This window comes from Artemia sp. Qi Xiang Cuo, chromosome 14 (assembly GCF_049724085.1).
Source record: "Artemia sp. Qi Xiang Cuo chromosome 14, ASM4972408v1, whole genome shotgun sequence".
Classification (NCBI taxonomy): Eukaryota; Metazoa; Arthropoda; class Branchiopoda; order Anostraca; family Artemiidae; genus Artemia; species Artemia sp. Qi Xiang Cuo.
The window spans coordinates 3,092,523-3,117,114 of record NC_142807.1 but is presented as its reverse complement, the minus strand read 5'-3'; the positions used below and the strand labels follow the sequence as shown (position 1 = coordinate 3,117,114).

Below are 24,592 nucleotides of genomic sequence, written 5' to 3'. Positions count from 1 at the left end.
TTCTTCATTTTTGATAAGGCTCCTGTCAATGGCCTTGCATTATTAATATTATTTTCTGGATTAAAAAATCTAAAGGTTTGGGGCTGTTTCTTCCATTAAACATTTTAAAAAGGGCAAAGTAAAGGGCAATTTATAAGTAAAAAAAGACGTGGGCACGGTTTTCAGTTTTTCCGCTCTCCTGTAAAATTCATTTTGTGCAGCATTCCGCCCTTTGATTTACAACAGCTGATTTGTAAGTAACTGAACCCAAAATAAAGGAGAAAGGCACTGTGTTTTTTTTTTCAGTTTGACGGATTTGGTAAAAAGGACCAAAGACGTTACTTTCACGCTTCATCGCTGAAAATGAAACAATTGAGAATGTTTGATTCCTAAAAAATATACGTGCGCAGATATGCAAAAAATGCCAATTGGAGATTGGCTTTGGCTCAAATTCCAAAGAAAGTGAAGAACGCCATGTGCAACTAAATCACGTTCTTTGTCGCACAATTAAATGTGTAGTTAAACGTAAAGAAAGTGACTTCGAATGGTTGCAATGTCGGTTTTATTAGTTTATCGATTTGTTTACTTTTATTGTCGATTTTTATGTATTTTTTATATTACCGTTTTATTTGTTTTATTTATTTTATTGTCGATCTTTATTTTTTTTTTTTTTATCTATCAGTTAATTTGATTGTCTTCGAAGGCGAAGGTCTTTATTTATTTATAACTTGGTCTTACCCTCGATTTATACCGTACCCTGAATGTATTTTTATTGAAACATGAATGAGAGCTAAGACGATACAAGCTCTAATTAAAAAAAGCAAAAAACAGTAAGATAAACCTGGACGGACCTTTAAACCTATAATTAATTTTTTTTAGAAGGAAACGGGAACGAGAGTTCGTCCTCTGTTGTACCTGAGACTGACATGATTCCTCCCCTACATCAAGGACATACCAGATCCCCTTCGTCCTCTGATAATCCACAATCGTCATCCACAGGAGGAGATTCTGGGGATTCAAGAAGAGGATCCGGATCGGAAGACTCTTCTGGAACGTGTGACAAGAGATGTGCATCGCCCAGTGAAGGTGAGTAGATACAAGCTGTAAGCTAAGATAGGCTAATGTTTTGCGGAGGAAATGTCCAGGTTAAGTTGCTTGTTTGACTGACCTTATATCAGACATGATCTGGAAATGGGACTGGATTCTATTATCTAGGGCTATAATGAAATAAAGGCTGAACTGGTTAGGCTACATTTTACGAATGAAGGATGATAGGTTACTAAAGATTGCGGTTTCTGACAATCCACACGGGGTCAGATAAAAAGCAAGTCTCTCCTGAATGAGGTTAACGGATTTATAGGAAATCTGAACTTCACGGGAAGGCGTAAAGGATGAAGTTTCGGTTGGATCTGGTAGAGGAGCATGCAGAGCTGTATTGCAGCACCAGGGTGGTTTGGTGCTGCAATGAGTTGTGTGTAGTAGCAGTACGGTTTTAGCATTGTTTAACGCTATTGTTTGATATTGAAATACAGGTTATTGTTTGATATTGATATACATGTTTTGTGCCTCCGGGTCCACTTTTAGTATGCAATTTTTTTTTTTTTTTTTTTTTTTTTTTTTTTTGACATTTGACATTGATATACAGGTTTTTGACACAATTTGACATTGTTTGAGATTGATATACAGGTTTTGTGCCTCCGGGTCCTCTTTTAGTATGCAAATGTTTTTTTACCCTGGTGTATGCGAAGCAATTTAGTTCTTAGCCTCCTGGTATGAACAGTGTCAATGTAAATATCTGCTAAAACGAAGCTGAAGTTCATAGACCCTTAATAGGTTCTTTTTTTCTGATCCGGTTTTACGTCTTTGTCACAGGTTCTTTAGTTATCTAAGTATTTATCGAAAAATGTGTGTTTCAATGGTTTGTAGCCGTGGTACCTGAAGTATTTTTTTTTATTTGGAGGCTGTCTGCTCAGCAAGTTTAAGGGTTGGGGGGGGTGACTAGCGGGTAGCACGGCTATGTCATTTTTCCCTCACCAGCCACATATAAATCTTTAAACTTCTTTACAAACCCATTGTAAATCTTCCAAGACACAGTCACAAGATCATGTGATAAACAGTTGATATGGGAGTTGGGAATACTGGCTGGTAGAGTGAGAAACACTCTACCAGCCATCTTTGAATGACAAAATTCAATTCGAAAAATTTGCGTTCTTTTTACTGGCTTAACTCTTCACACAAAAGGGCTAGACAGGTTTTTTAGTTCTTTTAGCTGGTTTAATTTAGGGCCAGGTTTGAGCATCAGGGAATTGATGCTTATGGGCATTGTTTAATGGAGATGTTAGCCACTCCAGCAATAAAGAATAATCTGACTGACTTGCGAAAATACGTCACTAAAATAAACCAACGGCATTAAAGCACACTTTTAGACATTAAAGTTTAGGGCAGCAATCTCTGTGTCTTTCTTTGGTTTATATTTAACAGACTTCAATAAGAAGATGAAACCTTATGGGAAAAATAACTTATTGATTGTTCTTTAATTTTCACTGAAATTCACAGTTTTGAACTGAACAATATTGCCTTTCTTCGAAAAAATGCCACTAAAACAAAATTTGAAGAGTTCCCCGAGCCGGATTTGGTTTTAACTCGATACCTCAAGTGCACACCAAATGATTTAGTACGCAATGTCTGGCCTTAATAGCATTGATACAAAAATTCACCGTCATGAGATTGAAGTTTGAATACCCTCAATAGGTTATTTTTTCTAGTCCAGTTTTCTAGTTCTGCGGAATTAATTTTTCATCATGGTATTTATCGAAAGACTTACTTTTTACTTGCTTGTAGCCATGGGCACCTTTTCACATTTTTCAATGGGGGGGGGCATAAAACCATTTCTGAGGGGACAAAAGGGGCCTCGGTCATAAAAGTATCACTTCTGTTCCAAATACTAAAAAATTACGTTTTGATTGTTAATTTTGGCTCTTCCTCATGAGAAAATGTGCTAGCCCACACTAGCAGCAGTTCTGGATAAGAGCCAAGTTAAAGGAGTCTTGCCCAATTCGTCTTTTACATTATGAGACTAGTAACCTCGAGTTCGAGCTCCTACCATGGTGTTATGAAACTAACAGGAATAAGCCGAATAGCGCTAATAACGCTAAAGTTGAATATAATTTTATTTTTCTTAATCATCCTAATATTGAAAAAATATCCTGTTACATGTTTGGAATGCCTATTGGTTCAGAAGAATTATCTTGGTAATTATTGGTAAGAATTATCTCGTATCTGCTAGCGAGGAGACTAACAAAGGAAAAAAGGCTGATTAGGAGACACTCCGATCTCCTAATCATCCAAAATGCGTCATGACTGCCCTGTGTGTTTCTTTTTCCATTTTTTTGTCTTTTTTTTCTTTTTTTTGTCTTCTAAAAATTCATTCTCAGTTGTTGAAAATAACATTGCTTTAAATTTCCATTGCGCAAAGAGTTCAAAATGTTTTTTAGATATTTATATTTTACTCTTCTAGTCTTTGGTAATTTTTAGGACAGAAACGTGTTTTTTTCTGAATTATGTACTAACGTAACGATACATACTTACCTAATAACAAAATTTTGCTCGTAAAACTATATCTAATTCTCTTTCAAACAATCAATACCCACAGCCATGCCCTATCCAGGGGAGGGGGGATACCGGGTTTGACATCCCTCCTCCCATTAAATTTGGTCCGACTCGTAAAAAAACTAATAAAAATTCATACAAACAAATTAAGTTTTTTCGCACCCCCCCCCCCCTTGAACATTAATCCTGGATACAGCCTCGGCTACAGCATTACTTGTTTTTGACACTTGCAATATTTTTAAACTAACGTGTAATTCTCTGTTTGAAGATTTTACCCCATAAGCAGACAAACTTAAATAAGTGTGAAAAAATCAATTAATTACTATCTTCTATTTCCCCGACAGTCTTGCTAGCTGGCATGTTCATTTTGTTTCCCAACGATCTAGCACGTTTCCCAAAAACGGGGTTTCTAAAAGCTAGATAGTTTCTCGTGTTGGGAAACGGGGGATAATATCATGTGAATAGTCAGCATTTCGAAAGAAAATAAAAGGCTTTGCCGAATTTAAATCAATTAATACAAGCTTAGTTTTCTTGACTAGAAAATCAGTGTGCATAATGGAGGTACAATTCCAGTTTTCTTTAGATAAGGATGGGGGGGGGTGTTGTATTACCCTATTTCTGATCATTTTCGATAAAAATTACCCATGTACTCTGGGACAAGCATGAGGCAAAAATGTATACAAATTCTCTGTTAATGTAGTACATTTTTCGAATAGTTAACCACTATCATGTGTTTTTTTAGTTCCCACCTGGCCATTCAGAAATGAATTTCTGTTTATTTGCGTAACGTTTTTTAGCGACAATCTTAGTGTTTTTTAAACTAAAAATGACCGTGTTTTATCACTAAAACCGTAGAACTGAAACCTCTAATCCTTAATATTCGCCAGGGTCGCTCGAGGGAAGAGGGCGACTGGGGCAAGCTGCCGCGGGTCTTGTGACAGAGGGTTTGTACCGCGGCTGGGGGTTCTATGGCTGTTTTATGTTTGAGTTGGGAGAGAGTGGGTACTGTAATTAATTTTGCTCCGGGCACCACCAACCCTAGGAACGGCCCTGGTTTTCATAAAGTCCGAATTTCACTCCTGGAATTGAACTTTTTCACAGTGAAGTATGGAAAGACTGTAAATAATGTGAAAGTTACAAATGTAACTATACTAAGAAATATTTTTTCATTCCTGTAATGCTGATTATTATCAGGATTTTCTTGTTGTTGATGTTTTAACAAATACAAAACTCACCGTTCGACATACATATTGTTTTCAGTAAAGCGCAAACGAACTCATGTCTTTGGGTGTTTGAAGTGGGTAGGGTGGGGTCATTTTAGTTTCTTTTCTTTTTATTTATCTGTGCATAGTAGTTTCTGTTTGTTTTAAGTTAGAATTTTACTGCATGCTCAGGGAATTCTCATATACAAAAAAGCTGAATATGCGATACAGCAGTAGTAAGTACATATTGAATTTGGGGACTTTACGTTCCCTGGCAGCTTTCCAGTGCATGTACCTATGGATCTGGTTTGGTGGGTATAATCTGGTTTGGTGACTTACCAGGGTCAGTCACCTATTACTACGAGCGGTACATGCCTTACCAGACGGGTTTCTAAGGCAACACCCACGTTTTGGAACTAGGAGCGAGATTGTGTGATGCAATCTGACTGGTTTCGTTTCACGGGTTCATTAATAGAACGACTAATGTTTCTGAAAAGGGTAATTACTTCTATGTTCAATAACCAAATTAAACTTCCAATGGTTAAGAAAGCGTAACGGGTAATTAAAGTATGAGGAATGGGATGCTATAATTAGAATAGTTTTAAGTTGAAAATTTTGACGTAAAAATAACTATATTTGCGAATTTTTTTTGAAAATGTATTTGAGTGCATGTATTGAGTTGGTTAAGAAAGCGTAACGGGTAATTAAAGTATGAGGAATGGGATGCTATAATTAGAATGGTTTTAAGTTGAAAATTGTGACGTAAAAATAACTCTATTTGCGAAATTTTTGCGAAAAGGTATTTGCGAAAAGGTATTAAGCTGGTTAAGAATACCTCACGGGAAATTAAAGAATGAGGAATGGGATGCTTGCATCAACAATACAAAGAATATGCTCATATACTTAATAGATTTGACGCCTACAAGAGACATTAGTAAAAGGTATTCAATAGCTTAATTGAAAAGTAACGATAGAATGACATTGTGACTTGACCTCGCTTTACCTCTCCGATGTGGTCTGTATAATACACAAGTAACGTTTGAAAAGTATTGTCAATTTAAAAAGAAATGGCTGAAAAGTGTTTTGAGGGGGATGGGTTGCATGGAGGGTTGAGTTGCACGAGGGTTCAGTTAAAGGGGGTTTAGTTAAATTGGGTTGAGTTGCACGAGGGTTCAGTTAAAGGGGGTATAGTTACACAGGGGTTTAGTTAAATTGGGTGGAGTTGCACGAGGGTTCAGTAACATGGGGATTTAGTTGTACAGGGTTTCGGTTATACAGGGGTTCAGTTACATAGAGGGTTCAGTTGCACGAGGGTGGATTTGCGAATTGGAGGAGATGGGGTGATAGTTTACTGTATAATGCACAAGTGATTTTTTGGAGAGTATTGTCAATTTAAAATAGTTTAGAAATAAAAAAAAAATTTAACAAGAAATGGCTGAAAAGTGTTTTGAGGGAGATGGGATTGCATGGAGGGTTGAGTTGCACGAGGGTGCAGTTGAAGGGGGTACAGTTACCCGGGGGTTTAGTTAAATTGGGTTGAGTTGCACGGGGGTTCAGTAGCATGAGAGTTCAGTAGCACGGGGGTTCAGTTGTACAGGGTTTCGGTTATACAGGGGTTCAGTTACATGGAGGGTTCAATTGCACGAGGGTTCAGTTAAAGGGGGTATAGTTACATGGGGGTATAGTTAAATTGGGTCGAGTTGCACGAGGGTTCAGTAGCACGAGGTTTCAGTAGCACGGGGGTTCAGTTGTACAGGGTTTCGGTTATACAGGGTTTCAGTTACATGTTCAATTTTTTTTCAGTGGAATTAAGTATTTAGTGAAAATAATGCTAAAAAGGGGGAAATTAAGTTTTGAGGGGGGTGTAAAAATGGTACTTATTTAATATCCCGGTAAACATACGACTAGAAATGCTTCAGGAGAAATAGACTATTGCTTCTTTCTGAACTAATCAATATTCCTTGACAAATATTTTTCTATTTTTACTGTATTGCTATTATTCAAAACATTGCATTGTCTATGCCACATCAAACTAGCGAATAATTATCGTGGCTTTTTAGGTGTTCAATTTTTTTTTCAGTGTAATTAATAACATAAAAAAAATGATGAAATTTAGATTTGGCTAAGCTCTATTTTGACTACTTTATATGAAGTGAGGGGGGTGAGGTCAAGAATTCAGTTAAAATAAAGCTAGGAAGGGGGAAATTAAGTTTTGAGTGAGGTGTAAAAATGCTACTTATTTAATACCCCGGTAAACATTTGACTTGAAATGCTTCAGGAGAAATAGAATATTGCTTCTTTCTGAACTGTCTGGGGAGTGGGTGGTGGCAATTATTAATTTAAAATAATGCTAAAAAGGGGAAAATTAAGTTTTGAGGGGGGTGTAAAAATGGTACTTATTTAATATCCCGGTAAACATACGACTAGAAATGCTTCAGGAGAAATAGACTATTGCTTCTTTCTGAACTAATCAATATTCCTTGACAAATATTTTTTTTTATTTTTACTGTATTGCTATTATTCAAAACATTGCATTGTCTATGCCACATCAAACTAGCGAATAATTATCGTGGCTTTTTATGTGTTCAATTTTTTTTTTCAGTGTAATTAATAACATAAAAAAAATGATGAAATTTAGATTTGGCTAAGCTCTATTTTGACTACTTTATATGAAGTGAGGGGGGTGGGGGCAAGTATTCAGTTAAAATAAAGCTAGGACGGGGCAAATTAAGTTTTGAGGGAGGGGTAAAAATGCTACTTATTTAATACCCCGGTAAACATTTGACTTGAAATGCTTACCAAAGAGTATTTATATTCTTGTCACTTTTCGTTCCCCCAATTTTTCAAAGCGGGTGTTTACAACTAAGGGGGAAACTGGCCCGACCAAAGAGTATTTATATTCTTGTCACTTTTCGTTCCCCCAATTTTTCAAAGCGGGTGTTTACAACTAAGGGAAAACTGGCCAGACCAAAGAGTATTTATATTCGTCTCACTTTTTGTTCCCCCAATTTTTCAAAGTGGGTGTTTACAACTAAGAGGAATGGCAGAAGGATGTATTAGCGATGTTATAGTGGAGGGCGAGTTGCTAGCGAAAAGCCCGTGTGGATGAGTTGAAATAAAAATTTTAACAAGAAATGACTGAAAAGTGTTTTGGGGGATATGGGTTGATTGGCAGAAGAATATATTAGCGAAGTTATAGTGGAGGGTGGGTTGCTAGCGAAAACCCCATGTGGATGAGTTGAAATAAAAAATTTTAACAAGAAATGGCTGAAAAGTGTTTTGGGGAGATAGGTTGATTGGCAGAAGGGTGTATTAGCGAAGTTAAAGCGGAAAGCGAGTTGCTAACGAATAATCTAAGCTAATAAGGGTTTTTGACCGTAAACTCTAGTTTTTTTTAAGACAACTAAGGAAAATATAATTTGTTGGCTCATAGGTGAAACTTAAGTCCAGGTATGGATCAAAAAATAAACTATAGATTCTCTAGTATCTAATCTAATAACGGGTTTTTACCATAAACTATAGTTTCCTGTAAGAAAATTATGGAAAATACAATTCTCTGGGTCAAATGTAAAACTTAGGTCCATTCTCTGGTTCAAATGTGGAAAAACCCGTGTGGATGAGTTGAAGTAAAAATTTTTTAACAAGAAATGTCTGAAAAGTGTTTTGGAGGAGATGGGTTTATTGGCAGAAGGATGTATTAGCGAAGTTATAGTGGAGACCGAGTTGCTAGCGAAAAACCCGTGTGTATGAGTTGAAATACAAAAATTTTAACAAGAAATGACTGAAAAGTGTTTTGGGGGAGATGGGTTGATTGGCAGAAGGATGTATTAGCGAATTTATAGTGGAGGGCGAGTTGCTAGCGAAAAATCTAAGCTAATAAGGGTTTTTGACCATAAACTCTAGTTTTTTGTATGAAAATTATGGAAAATACAATTAATTGGTTCATAGGTGAAACTTAAGTCCAGGTATGGATCGAAAAATAAACTATTTCTGTAGAATCTGAGCTTATAAGGGTTTTTTACCATAAACTCTAGTTTCCTGTAAGAAAATTATGGAAAATACAATTTTGTAGTTCAAATGTGAAACTTAGGTAAATTCTCAGGTTCAAATGTGAAACTTAAGTCCAGTTTTGGATATTCATAATAATGAGGACTGATGGCTATAATTCAATATTTTTTTTTCATAAAAACAAACTATTTTTTTTAAACTTCGAAATTATTCAACTTTTTTTTTTGTACGTATCTTAAAATGACAAAATATGCTTACGGCTCTAACAATTGTACTCTGTGATTGGTCAGAGACACAAGCTGGCTTTCCCACTGGTATTCTATGTCCAGATATTGACACTACCTAGTCTATTGCATGTATTAAATCAGTATTTTTTACGCAGTGGAACGATAAACACATAAGTCATATCTTTTAAAAAAGTGAAGATGGAGCATTTTAATAAAGTGTGTTCACATGTCAATGTTATTGTAGCATATAATGCTGACAAGGAGAAGTTTTTAAACTATGAAAGAAGTAAAAATGGTAGCACTATTGGAAATGTATGTGTGCATTGTCATGACAGTAAGGAATTTAATTTCTTTGGAGTACCAAAAAAATCAACTCTTCTTATGGTGGATATGCAAGAGCGAGATATCCAGAGATTATAGCACTCAAAGAAAATGCCAACATAAAAATAATAGTTGATGAAGAGGGACATCTTCTTGCCAGTGCTTGTGGTAACATGCTACCTCTTGTTGCACCCCATCGTCAACTTTCGGGTATTAGCATTCAACGGAAGATCAAAAGAAGACATGCATACTCTTCTACTAATATCATAAATCATATCTTGTCGACGTGTCGAAACTGTTACCTTTGTAAAAATAATGTTGTAATAGACAGTTAAATTGCACGAAAAATAAAAAGGTCATTGGGAGAAAATACCACTAATGAATATAAAGATGAATCGATGAAAAAAAAAGTACCAGCAAACGTCACTACCATTAATCAAACAATTAATGAACCAAATAATAGCAAAGATGAAGTGTATATTGAACATGTGGATGACCCCCCATTAGAAATGTGTTCACATGCTAGTGTTATTGTAGCATTGAATGCTGACAAGGAGAAGTATTTGAACTATGAAACAAGTACAAGTGGTAGCACTATCGGAAACGTATGCGTGCGTTGTCATGACACTTTGGAATTAAATTTCTTTGGAATACCAAAAAAAATTCAATTATACAAATGGTGGATATGCGAAAGTATCATTTCCAGAGATGTTAGTACTCAAAGAGAATGCCAACATAAAAATAATAATTGATGAAGAGGGGTATCTTCATGCTAGTGCTATAGGTAACATGCTACCTATTGATAGAACCTTTCGTCGGCATTTAGGTATTCGCATTCAAATGAAAGCAAAGAGGAAAAGAAAGGCCTACTCTGCTACTAATATCGTAAACCATATCTTTTCTACGTGCCGAAACTGTTACCTGTGTAAAAATATTGTGATAATAGACAGTGAAATTGCCAGAAAAATAAAATGGGGATTGTCAGAAAATATCACTATGGAATATAAAGATGAAACGATGAAAAACAAAGCACCAGCAAACGTTACTGGCATTCATCAAACAGTCAATGAATCAAATAATAGCAAAGACGAAAAGCATATTGAGCCTGTTCATGAGACACCAGTAAAAATTGTGTATGATTCAAAATGGAATAATGATTATTCTACTGATTATGAACTAAGAGAAGACAATAACTACAATATCAAGAGAGAACATGGTGAACTATTTTATGGAACAGATTCAAAATGTCCAAAGTTAAATTAAATTCCTTACTGTCATGACAATGCACACATACATTTCCAATAGTGCTACCATTTTTACTTGTTTCATAGTTTAAATACTTCTCCTTGTCAGCATTCAATGCTACAATAACATTGACATGTGAACACACTTTATCAAAAAGATCCATCTTCACTTTTTTTAAAGATATGACTTATGTGTTTATTGTACCACTGCGTAAACAATACTGATTTAATACATACAATAGACTAGGTAGTGACAATATCCGGAAATAGAATACCAGTGGGAAAGCCACATTGTGTCTCTGACCAATCACAGAGTACAATTGTTTGAGTCGTAAGCCTGTTTTGTCATTTTAAGATAAGTACAAAAAAAAAAAAGGTTTAATAATTTAGAAGCTTAAAAAAAAATAGTTTGTTTTTATGAAAAAAAAATATGAAACTAGAGCCATCAGTCCTTATTAATTATGAATATCCAAAACTAGGACTTAAGTTTCACATTTGAACCAGAGAAATTACCTAAGTTTCACATTTTAACTACAAAATGGTATTTCAATAATTTTCTTACAGGAAACTAGAGTTTATGGTCAAAAACCCTTATAAGCTCAGATTCTACAGATATAGTTTATTTTTCGATCCATACCTGGACTTAAGTTTCACCTATGAACGAATGAATTGTATTTTCCATAATTTTCTTACAAAAAAACTAGAGTTTACGGTCAAAAACCCTTATTAGCTTAGATTATACGCTAGCAACTCGCCCTCCACTTTAACTTTGCTAATACATTCTTCTGCCAATCAACCCATCTCCCCCAAAACACTTTTCAGCCATTTCTTTTTAAAATTTTTTATTTCAACTCATACACACGGTTTTTTCTCTAGCAACTCGCCCTCCACTATAACTACGCTAATACATCCTTCTACCAATCAACCCATCTCATCCAAAACACTTTTCAGTCATTTCTTGTTAACAAATTTTTATTTCAACTCATCCACACGGGTTTTTCCACATTTGAACCAGAGAATGGACCTAAGTTTCACATTTGAACGAGAGAATTGTATTTTCCATAATTTTCTTACAGGAAACTAGAGTTTACGGTCAAAAACCCTTATTAGCTCAGATTCTACAGTAATAGTTTATTTTTCGATCCATACCTGGACTTAAGTTTCACCTATGAACCACCGAATTGTATTTTCCTTAATTTCTTACAAAAAACAAGAGTTTACGGTCAAAAACCCTTATTAGCTGAGATTATTTTTTAGCAACTTGCTCTCAGCTATAACATAACTACTAAGCACTTCTGACAATCACACTCTCTCCCCAAAGATCTTTTAGGCCAAGTCGTGTTAACATTTTTTATTTAAACTAATCCACACGGAGTTTTCGCTAGCAACTCACCCTCCACTATAACTTCGCTAATACATTCTTCTGCCAATCAACCCATATCCCCCAAAACACTTCAGTCATTTCTTGTTAAAATTTTTATTTCAACTCATCCACACGGGCTTTTCGCTAGCAACTCGCCCTCCACTATAACATCGCTAATACATCCTTCTGCCATTCCTCTTAGTTGTAAACACCCACTTTGAAAAATTGGGGGAAAGATAAGTGACAACAATATAAATACTCTTTGGTCTTGCCAGTTTCCACTAAGTTGAAAACACCCGCTTTGAATAATTGTGGGAACGAAAAGTGACAAGAATATAAATACTCTTTGGTCGGGCCGGTTTCCCCCTTAGTTGTAAACACCCGCTTTGAAAAATTGGGGGAACGAAAAGTGACAAGAATATAAATACTCTTTGGTAAGCATTTCAAGTCAAATGTTTACCGGGGTATTAAATAAGTAGCATTTTTACACCTCCCTCAAAACTTAATTTCCCGCTTCCTAGCTTTATTTTAACTGAATACTTGCCCCCACCCCCTCACTTCATATAAAGTAGTCAAAATAGAGCTTAGCCAAATCTAAATTTCATCATTTTTTTATGTTATTAATTACACTGAAAAAAAAAAATTGAACACCTAAAAAGCCACGATAATTATTCGCTAGTTTGATGTGGCATAGACAATGTAATGTTTTGAATAATAGCAATACAGTAAAAATAAAAAAATATTTGTCAAGGAATATTGATTAGTTCAGAAAGAAGCAATAGTCTATTTCTCCTGAAGCATTTCTAGTTGTATGTTTACCGAGATATTAAATAAGTACCATTTTTACACCCCCCTCAAAACTTGATTTCCCCCTTTTTAGCATTATTTTCACTAAATAATTGCCTCCACCCACTCCCCAGACAGTTCAGAAAGAAGCAATAGTCTATTTCTCCTGAAGCATTTCAAGTCAAATGTTTACCGGGGTATTAAATAAGTAGCATTTTTACACCTCACTCAAAACTTAATTTCCCCCTTCCTAGCTTTATTTTAACTGAATACTTGCCCTCACCCCCCCCCCACTTCATATTAAGTAGTAAAAATAGAGCTTAGCCAAATCTAAATTTCATCATTTTTTCATGTTATTAATTACACTGAAAAAAAAAATTGAACACCTAAGAAGCCACGATAATTATTCGCTAGTTTCATGTGGCATATAAAATGCAATGTTTTGAATAATAGCAACACAGTAAAAATAGAAAAATATTTGTCAAGGAATATTGATTAGTTCAGAAAGAAGCAATAGTCTATTTCTCCTGAAGCATTTCTAGTCGTATGTTTACCGGGATATTAAATAAGTACCATTTTTACATCCCCCTCAAAACTTAATTCCCCTTGTTAGCATTATATTCACTAAATACAATTACACTGAAAAAAAAATTGAACATGTAACTGAACCCCTGTATAACCGAAACCCTGTACAACTGAACCCCCGTGCTACTGAACCCTCGTGCTACTGAACCCTCGTGCAACTCGACCCAATTTAACTAAACCCCCGTGTAACTCTCCCCCCTTTAACTGAACCCTCGTGCAACTGAACCCTCCATGTAACTGAACCCCTGTATAACCGAAACTCTGTACAACTGACCCCCCGTGCTACTGAACTCTCATGCTACTGAACCCCCGTGCAACTCAACCCAATTTAACTAAACCCCCGTGTAACTGTACCCCCTTTAACTGAACCCTCGTGCAGCTCAACCCTCCATGCAATCCCATCTCCCTCAAAACACTTCAGCCATTTCTTGTTAAATTTTTTTTTTATTTCTAAACTATTTTAAATTGACAATACTCTCCAAAACATCACTTGTGTATTATACAGTACACTATCACCCCATCTCCTCCAATTCGCAAATCCCCCCTCGTGCAACTGAACCCTCCATGTAACTGAATCCCTGTATAACCGAAACCCTGTACAACCGAATCCCCATGTTACTGAACCCTCGTGCTACTGAACCCTCGTGCAACTCCACCCAATTTAACTAAACCCCCGTGTAACTGTACCCCCTTTAACTGAACCCTCGTGCAACTCAACCCAATTTAAGTAAACCCCCGTGTAACTGTACCCCCTTCAACTGAACCATCGTGCAACTCAACCCTTCAAGCAACCCAACCCCCTCAAAATCCATTCTAGGCATTTCTTTTTAAATTGGCAATACATTTCAAACGTTACTTGTGTATCATACAGACCATATCGGGGAGGTAAAGCTAGGTCAAGTCACAATGTCATTCTATCGTTACTTTTCAATTAAGCTATTGAATACCTTTTACCAATGTCTCTTTTAGGCGTCAAATCTATTAAGTATCTGAGCATATTCTTTGTATTGTTGATGCATGCATCCCATTCCTCATTCTTTAATTACCCGTGAGGCATTCTTAACCAACGCAATACCTTTACGCAAATACCTTTTCGCAAAAAATTCGCAAATAGTTATTTTTACGTCACAATTTTCAACTTAAAACCATTCTAATTATAGCATCCCATTCCTCATACTTTAATTACCCGTTACGCTTTCTTAACCAACGCAATACCTTCACACAAATATCTTTTCGCAAAAAATTCGCGAATAGAGTTATTTTTACGTCACAATTTTCAACTTAAAACCATTCTAATTATAGCATCCCATTCCTCATACTTTAATTACCCGTTACGCTTTCTTAACCATCGGAAGTTTAACTTGGTTATTGAACTTAGAAGTAATTACCCTTTTCAAAAACATTAGTCGTTCTATTAATGCACCCGTGAAACGAAACCAGTCAGATTGCAACCTACAATCTCGCTCCTAGTTCCAAAACGTGGGTGTTGCCTTAGAAACCCGTCTGGTAAGGCATGTACCGCTCGTAGCAATAGGTGACTGACCCTGGTAAGTCACCAAACCAGATTATACCCACCAAACCAGATCCATAGGTACATGCACTGGAAAGCTGCCAGGGAACGTAAAGTCCCCAAATTCAATATGTACTTACTACTTACAGCACAAAGGTTTGTCACAAGGCTTGTTAAATAAAAATAATCGTTTTGAATTTACCTTTTACTTACGAAAGGTTTATTTATGGCGGTACCTATCACATTTACGAAAATAACGTAAACAACGTAAAAAAAATAGTAGCGCAAGCAATAAGATAATTCGTAAGCAACATTTACACAGTATATTAGACTTGGCACACTAAAAGCAAAGATCTTTTTTAGCTGGCGAAAAAGTGAACCCAAAATAATTTACTGAACGGAAGTAAAGATCAATCGCTTCAATTGTAGCCGAATTATCTTCAAATTTACCGATAAGTAATTTGTCCTACTCTCAAATTAATTGTCCAACAAAACGATGTTGTTGAAAATAACTAGATGAAGATGCAGCTTCAAGCCACAATTTTGTCATTTTGTAATGTTTTTTATAGATTATGAAGCCTTCTGCAGGCCTAAGGCGAAGCGAACTCTTCCAGATCGAAGAATTCCGGAAGAAAATGGAGTATTAACTAGAAAAAGTTTGGAAGAATGCCACAATTATAGTTATAACGACAACGTGGATTATGGTCCACCTAGGCTGTTTGACGGACGACAAACCCCACCAACAAGCCCATTCAGTTCATCTTCAGAATATGGAGCGTACAAGTTCAAAAATAATATAAAGCAAAGGTTTGTTGCTGACGTTGGCGCTGATAATGATCTCAGGTAAGATAAACTGATATTTCATTACATCGACTTGGTTAATTGTGGATAACAGACGTTTAATTGATCTTGTTTAGTTTACTTGATCATCAGTTAAGCATACTTTTTTTGTTAAATTGAATTTTAAGTTAATTGTATTTTAAAAAGTTAATTATTAGTTTGAATAATCCAAACTTGTTTGAAAAGAAAATAGGAGATGGGCTCTTTTTTCAACCAATTTACGATGTATTTTCAGTCTAAAGAAAATTTCAAAAAGTACTTTGATACATGGATAAAACTGAATCTCAGATGTCAAAATGGTAAAATTTTGCTATCGAATTATCAGGTATCGAAAATGAAAAATGTTAAAACCATAGGGCGGCAGAATAACAACCAAAAACTTGCAAACGGATAGTAAAGCATTAGAATATGGAAAGTACAAGGCTCAAAAATCATTAGAAATATGAAAGTAAATTTTAAAATCAATTACACAGGGTTTTTCTGATAGGAAAAAATAATGAAGGAAGAATTTTTGGCATTATCCCTAGTCATAATTACCCAGACAGCCCTAATATGGATCTCAAAGGTCGTTTTCAACCTAATACTTTTACTCCTACCCTAGGCTACCTGTAATGTTTTAAAGTTTGTACAAAAATAGGTAACGGTCTAGTGTATGTCCTCTTCTAAACCAAACACTAATAACATAAGTTTTACTTCATTACAGTTAGGAAATTCCTGTTTATCGGATTATCAGAGTCACTGTCACTGTCATGACTGACTGTTTCACGCTGGACTGTTTGGCACTCACTTGCTACTACTCTAAATGATCCAGAACCGAGCTACTGTTTCAGGGTGTTTCAGGGTGCTACTGTTACTGTTAGTGCTGTCACCGAGCTACTGTTACTGTTTCAGGGTGTAGATTTGAAAGACCAATTCGTACCCTTAAAAATAAGGATCGATCTGGCGTCTACGACAGTTACTTACAAGTTCATTTGTTTACCTCCTTCCGAGCACCGTTGCACCATTTTTCAAGACAAGACATCTGCTTAAAAAGTTCTTAAAAACTCCAATTGCTCTGATTACCTGAAGGAGGGAACGGCCAAAAAAGAGTATTGTAAAAAACCTTTATGCTTTAAAATTCATCTAAAATCCACTCTCTGGAAGGGTTTTCCATCTAAGCCGTATGTTGATTTCTTGAAGCTGAGATTTGACTGTTCTTTTAATATCTAATGATTCAACCAAGCTCGAGGCACAGTTGTATATCGAGTGCTTAATGTCCTTGGCGCTGCGAAACATGCTGTAAAAGATACACAGAAAAATGTATTGTAATTACTTGTTTCAGCATCGATTAATAGTAGCATAAAAGTAGGAAAAATCCTTAAAATAGGTTATGATGATCAGCCAGATAATTTGTCATGAAAAAGTAAAAAAAGGAGACGGGGCTGAGCCGTCATATGGTGGCTCTTGCTTCTTTTTGAAGTTCCTTTTGCTTCTCTTCATGTTCTACAATTATTGGAATGATGCTCTAACCATATGACCTAGCAACCCTTAAACGAGTTTACTTCTGGTAGCGCAGTGGACCAATCTCGGCTTGGCAATATGGGCCTCGGAGTTCCCATCTGCTGCAAGGCTGGGTGACAGGCTTTGTGCCTGTCCCTGTAAAAAAGACTCTGCAACTGAAACGTCAATAAATATTGGTGCCATATGCGCCATTAATGGCTCTTGAGGATCTTTATCATTTTATCCATGTGGAGCAAAAATAGCACCAAATCCAAGAAGCACCATATTACTACGTTATTTCTAGGCGTTGATTAACGAATTATAAAATCCAGCGCCGACATAAATAAATCTACTAATTTGCGGAGAAGTGTGACTTTATAACGTTTTGTTGAGGTATATTCGTTTTTCCTCTTTTTCTTCGGTTTTCAGTCTTTCATATTTTGTTTTTCTTGATAGGTTATAAACCAATAATATTAATTATCAGAACTTTATGCTATTCGTGACTGAGAAAACCTGTAACATCAATAAGCCTTTGAAGGACAAGGTTGACTCTTTTCTTGCTAACTTTTCTTTTATTAATAAGCTTTAATGAAACTTTAACGACTTAATCTTTGAAACTAACTGTGGATGCAGCTAAGTCGTATGAATTCCTAATTCGCTTCTTGACCAAATCCCATTTGAATGAAATTGAAAAATACAGCGGGTCCATTAAAAATTACATGACTAAGAATTTTGAGAAGCAGCAGTAGTTGCAGTCATGATACTGCAACTACTGCTGCTAATAAGACCCAGAAGTCGTATGAATTCCTAATTCGCTTCTTGACCAAATCCCATTTGAATGAAATTGAAAAATACAGCGGGTCCATTAAAAATTACATGACTAAGAATTTTGAGAAGCAGCAGTAGTTGTAGTCATGATACTGCAACTACTGCTGCTAATAAGACCCAGAAGTCGTATGAATTCCTAATTCGCTTCTTGACCAAATCCCATTTGAATGAAATTGAAAAATACAGCGGGTCCATTAAAAATTACATGACTAAGAATTTTGAGAAGCAGCAGTAGTTGCAGTCATGATACTGCAACTACTGCTGCTAATAAGACCCAGAAGTCGTATGAATTCCTAATTCGCTTCTTGACCAAATCCCATTTGAATGAAATTGAAAAATACAGCGGGTCCATTAAAAATTACATGACTAAGAATTTTGAGAAGCAGCAGTAGTTGCAGTCATGATACTGCAACTACTGCTGCTAATAAGACCCAGAATACGAGGTTTGACAATAAAATTCGCGGACTCATTTTTTTGTGAAGGCGATTGCAACACTAGAGGAGTTATAGTATTGACGCAGTCTTTGTTTACATTTCACGCAGACGCGCAATTAATTTTCAGCTGTCTTAACAACACCATTTTGAGTGTAGCTCTGTTTTTGTGCACGTGTGTTTTGCTATTATGACGATGAAGAGTGATATTGACTTTAATAGCAACGAGTTTCGATGAAATTCCTTCAAAAATTGGGGGAAAACTCCGAAATCCTTGAGAACATAATCCTTGCCCTGAGGACCCTTGCTTACAACCCTTAACCTGAGAGTTGTGGAGGGGGGGTGTCATCACCAAAGACAAAATTACTTGACCCATTTCAATTATGCAGAACAAAATAGTTATCTCAAAATTCTTATTGGCTGTTTTTGATGAAATGATGGAGGGGGGGGGTGCCCTTCAATCACTTGACTTAAAAAGGGCACTATTACTCTAAAATTTTAATGTAATGAGCCCCTCCTAATTCCTGATTCCCGTCGAATGTTTAGGGCGAGGGTTGCAGTGACAGTGTCTTTGCTTGAGATGACAAGTACAATCCTTAGACTAAGAAGAAGATCATGAAATGAGAAAAAGCAGATTAGCCACGGACCAAAAAAAGCCAGGATGTCAAGATCGAAAATCAAGGCTATGCTTATGGTTTTGTAATTGTGTTCTAAGAATGGGTTTTTTAACGTCAGACAGTTAATTCTGCTTACAACGTGGGAGTAACGAAAAGTCGGCGTGAAAAGATTTGCTGAAAGAGATCCGATTTGTGGTAAGATTGGTCGTGGGCATTCAGCCATCATTGTTAAGCAGTTTTTAGTTAAAACGGCCACAACAAATCTTAGACCCACCTTCTCCTACTCGTCATGTTTAATCCCCTCTGATTTTCTTATTCACAAGATTTAGCGAAAATTTAAAAGGGCTCCATTTTCAGACTTTGGAGGCTGTTAAAGAATCAACTTTAGAGGCTTTGTCAGGGGTGACACAGAAATAATTTCGCGAATACTCCGAAGATGAGAAATGCAAATGGAGAAGTGCATTATAGCTCGGGGGGGGGTGTACTTTGGAGGATGCCATGTTTAATTATAAAAAAAATCAACAATTTTTAAAGCATTACTCCGCAAACTTTATTGTTATAGCTCATAGTTATGTGGAGGTCCACGGTTCGAATCGCAAGACTTGACAGATTTTAAGATCAAGTTTCCTGTATTTTCTTTTTTTTTAAGAACACAGGCTTGGGTGTATGCTTAAGTATCCTCGGCTCGTTTATTCTTACCTAAGGTGAAGCACCGATACCAGGAATGCAAAAAGGATGGGGTTGGGAGGCTTCCTGCAAACTCTTGGTTTACTTGGAAAGGTCAGACAAAAAGAAAAATCAAAACAGAAGTATTGAAGCAGATCTATTGATAATATTTTCACTTACAATACCCGATGTATTTTAGTCCTGATACTCTTGATACTTTTTGTACGCTTTGATTTAACCGGGGAAAGATTTTTGACTCATTAATTTGGCTCCGTAGTTCTTCACTTCTTCATTGCAAAATGTGGAACAACCCTTTGATTATTTTCTCTGAAAGCCTTTCCCAATTAAATGTATTTTATACTAAATTGAAGATATTTTATTAATTGTATTTATGATAATCTAACAAAGACAGTTTCAACATACATCCCTTCTCATCATAAAAAAAAGAATGAACTTGTAATGTTTATACAAAACGGATCAATAGACTGGCTACATCTGCAGCCATTGATAGAATGAGTGCCCAATATAGTATCTGAATGGTCGTTTCATTCATGGTTTGACTTTCAGTCAACCTTTACTTTTGCTTGCATTATATGTATAAAGTGGCTTATTTTTTCTGTTTTTTTTTTCTTCAATGTTTTTTTATAATCTTGAATATTTGAAATACTTTTTTTTGTCTTTTTATATATAATATTTTGACCACTGGTGGACGACTTGGCGGAGGTCCTTGCCGAAATGTCTGCTTTGTTTTGTTGTTCGCTGGCTGAAAATTATCCAGATCGTCGTTTTGTATTTTTGTTTCTTCTTTTTTTATCCTCTTCGTTCTTTCGTACGCCTTGTTCTTTTATTTGATTTTGATTTTTTTTTTTTTTTTTGCTTTCCCAACTTAGGTTATTGAAAATGGAGCCAAATAGTTTCAGTTTTTTTTTTTTTTGCTTTCTTCAGCGTTGATTATCATTGTCATCATTCCCAATTAGTTTTAATAAAGCCTTTTTTTTTTTTCATCCCAAAATGTATGAAACACTAAAAAGTCCCTACCTTACAGATGCTTGCAATTTTCAAAATCGTATCTTATGATCAGTTTCTTAACTGAAAAAAAAAAATAAATAAAAAATCTTTCGCCTGCGTTGCGCTGGTACCGTTCTGCTTTTTGAAAATTTAGTTGACGCATCCTCTCTTCTAAAATCGCACTGTTCCTCTCTTAAAATTTTATCAACAGCATCTCTAAACCTAAAAAGTATCTTCATGCTAAGTAATTTGTTTCCTACAGAAACTAAGCTAATGCCTCTATAATTCCCGCCCTCACTCTTACCTTTCTTATGACGAGGTTTAATTCGAGTTTTTCTAAAATCGGTAGGTACACCAGGACTCGAACCCCTGTCCTAAGCATTTTAAGTTTAATGCAAAAGTATCAGTTTCGGGAAAAATAATTTGTTTGGGAGGGGGAGGAGTTCACATCCGGAAAAAAATAGATGACTTATGTAGAAAATATAAGATGAAAAAAAAATATAATTCCATGTAACACGAAAATTTTATAAAGAAAAGAACACCTGAAAAAAAAAAGAAGACGAACAGTTATTGGAAACCGACTGAGCTAGTAAAAAAAAAAAAAAAAGGAAAGTTGAATCCAAGAACTTTTAGCTGTTTCTCATGCATCATTAATCGACACAGCAAGAGGGTGACTATTGCAAGTTGTTTCTAACTAAAAACTGAAGGGAAAACTTTACGTACTGTGTTTGCTGATTTTCATTGGCAAATGCCGTTATTTCTTATTTTCTTTGGTATGTTGTGATATAACTGTTTGGTAATACTTATCTCAGTGTTTTTTTTAGGCCTACATCTCCTCGTACTAGCAGTCAGAATTCAGATTCCAACGATATTAAGCGCCCACGTCTTTCAAAGGATGATAAAAGATCAGTATGTATTCAAAATGCATGGCAGACGAAAATAGAAGTTGACCAACAACCTGCCTATCGTTCTGTGTCTAAGGGCTCGTTAAAACATTATGACCATCCCATGAATAATACAAACTCTTTCGAGAATTCATCTGCTGCCGAACTAACTACTTGGCAAAAACAAGAGCCACAGTATGAACAAGAGAGTTTACCGATCTTTGTTTTGCACCCCAAGGGAACATTCTATGTCCCCATGTCTATTGAACTTGCTTTAGTCGAGCCACTGCTTCCAGATATTACACAATCATCGTCTCTCTTGCATCAAATCAATATCTCTGTGAACTTTTCAATGCCGTCAAAATGTATCCCAATGCGGAACCCAGTTATTTTCAGAGAACCAACGACAAAAAAGCCTTTGTCGTCACAAGAGACCCTGTATCCTGATCCTAGATTACACCCTTTGTACGTTGAACCAACTTCTCATCCAAGACAATGGGAAGAAAGGGACGAAAGTGATTTGTATCGCTATAAACAAAATGTGAAAAGTAGGTGTGATAATCCTGCCATAATTGAGGAGCAAACTGTTTCGAGAAGAAATCTAAGAACTGAACCTCCTAGTAGTGCAGATCCGTCTAGATGGAGCTTCCTGATGGCCAATGCTAGGAGAACCTAAACTTTATTACAGTACTTATTAGCTTTAAAAAAGTGTTATCTATCATATCTAACTGTGGCAAGTGTCTCAGCTGTTTAATGTGTTATATTATACATAACACATATGTGTTATATTCTGTGTGCACACAGATGTGTTATATTCTGTGTGTAGAATATCATTCTGCACACAGAATAATATTGTGAAAGCTTTTGTAAAAAAAGAGAACCTCACCCAGTTTATGCGCCCTCTGTGTGCAGGAAAAGTTCGTCTTATAGACTAAAAGGCTAACTTCTTAAGTTTTCCGTAATTACGAAACATTGCCTTGCCTAGTCTTGGTCAAAGCCCTTTCTCCAGGTGTCTATTATTTAACCCAGACATTTTGTCTTCAAGCTACCCTCCCCTCCTCTCCTTTTTAATTTATTCACGAATCAAGGCCGTATCCAGGGGGGTAGGGGGTTTGAACCCCCTCCCCCCGAAATGTTTGTCTGACTCGTAAAAACGTAACAAAAATGGAGATAAACATATTTTGTATGCTTTTTTGAGATTCTTTTGTGTAAAACCCCCCTTCTTTTTAGTAAAACCCCCTTCGAAGAAAATCCTGGGTACGGCCTTGTCACGAATACAAATGAATGTGGCATGATGTGGCAATTTATTGGCCCTTTATGTTGGTAGCAAATAATTGAATGCAACATCTTCTTGGCCGTATCATGCAATTATATTCTGGGGTTGTATGCTGTTTGTGTAAAGTTTCTCAGACTTTTAGCTTTCTTTTGACCTATTAGAAAGAATCATAAAAAAATCAATTAGAAGCCATTTTAATTAAAAAAAAAGTCGTTATGTCATTTTACACTCAAAAGAAAAGAAAACAAATCTTGCACTAATACTCTTTAAGGCGCAGGTATTGGGATGTCCGTCCCCCTTATTCACGGTCCTGTTCCTAGGTTGTGACCTAGAAATCTTAGTATTGCAGTACTAATCGTGCTCTGGGTTACGTATCTCCTTAAGAGATTATTATTTTAATAATTGCTTCAAAAGAAAATCTCATGGTTTTTTTAAAGTAAAAATCACTATGGTGAATAATATGTTTCCTAGTTGGAGAAGTTTGCCACTGTTCAAATTGGTTTTAATTGTCCAAATTTTATATCGCTGTTATTTTAATCAATTACATTATATCTGTGATTATAGGGTTGCATCTGTTTATGGATAGACATTGTTATCTGGAAACAAATTGCCAAGGGTAGAGAATGCATTTGAGCAGCCGTGTTGCCAAGTTAATTATTTCTACTAAAGGAAGAAAAAACGGAGTTGCTGTTTCTGAATGCAACGCGTAATCACAAAGCAAAACTTATTCAGGTTTCTTTGTGTTCTCTTTTGTTTTTGTGTACCTAAGTGTGTTTCAGTGTACTTTTAGTAAAGTACATTTAGTGAAGTATATTAAGTTGCCTCTTGAAAAACTATCAAATTTTCAATTGTTTTAATTATTCAATTGGCTTGCCTGATTTAAATAAGTCTATTTAGATCAGTAATTTAAGCTAGATACACTTAGAATAAAGCTAGTCAAATTATCTTCTGAAAGACTATTTGGTATTCAATGGTTTAATGACTTACTTAGCTTAATTAAGTTTATTAGTTATAATTAGTGTAGTTCACTATTTTTAGCTAAATATACTTGGGATAAAGCTAGTCAAATTTCCTTCTAAACAGCTATTTAGTCTTTAATGTTTGCAATTAATTTAATTAATCTATTAATTAATTAATTAAATTGATTACACTAAAGATCTGTGCATTTAGAACATTTAGGACATCCAGGACATGTGAATGTATGTTTCTTTTCACTGTCGTCGTTTTAGGGCGCGTACACAGGATTTTTTTAGGGGGGGCAATAATAAAAAAGCTAGTTTCATTTAATATTTCAAATAATAAATGCCTAGAAACACAAGAAAATTTGGCATTGAGGGGGAGGGGTCGTTAGCCCTCTCCCGTTTGTACATCCCTGGTCATTTGCCATGAAATTTAAAAATCTAAGCAACGATAAAGCGAATACTCTGAAGACTGCTTTTTGGGGATATTTTTATCCAACGAAGTTTATGGTTCGTTTACATATGTGGCGTTCCTGAACTTATTGCAATTATGGACCGGCCGTAAAACGGCTTGCTTACCGATGTGAAGACACATCTCAACTAAAAAATTAAACAAGCTCATATTGCACTAGCTTCTATGGTCTAAAGGTGTTATATGAGATTTTTATGAAGGTGTGGCCCCTAGCCACGGCTCTTATTCTTAACATGCTATATCAGTACGTTTAGTCTATTTTCTTCTATCGTATTTGGTTCTGAAGACACTTTGATAC

The 24,592-nt window shown here is 35.8% G+C and overlaps 1 protein-coding gene across 1 annotated transcript in view; it reads left to right on the top strand.

The window, feature by feature from the left end:
* cwo (transcription factor cwo) overlaps positions 1 to 23,424 on the top strand; it is a 56,741-nt gene extending 33,317 nt beyond the window's left edge. Inside the window, exons 5-7 of the mRNA XM_089099819.1 lie at positions 859 to 1,065; positions 15,404 to 15,677; positions 21,528 to 23,424. Of these exons, the coding sequence (XP_088955945.1) occupies positions 859 to 1,065; positions 15,404 to 15,677; positions 21,528 to 22,263 (1,217 nt within the window). The 3' untranslated portion in view covers positions 22,264 to 23,424. The remainder of the gene's footprint in view (positions 1 to 858; positions 1,066 to 15,403; positions 15,678 to 21,527) is intronic.
* The last annotated feature ends 1,168 nt before the right edge of the window (positions 23,425 to 24,592 follow it).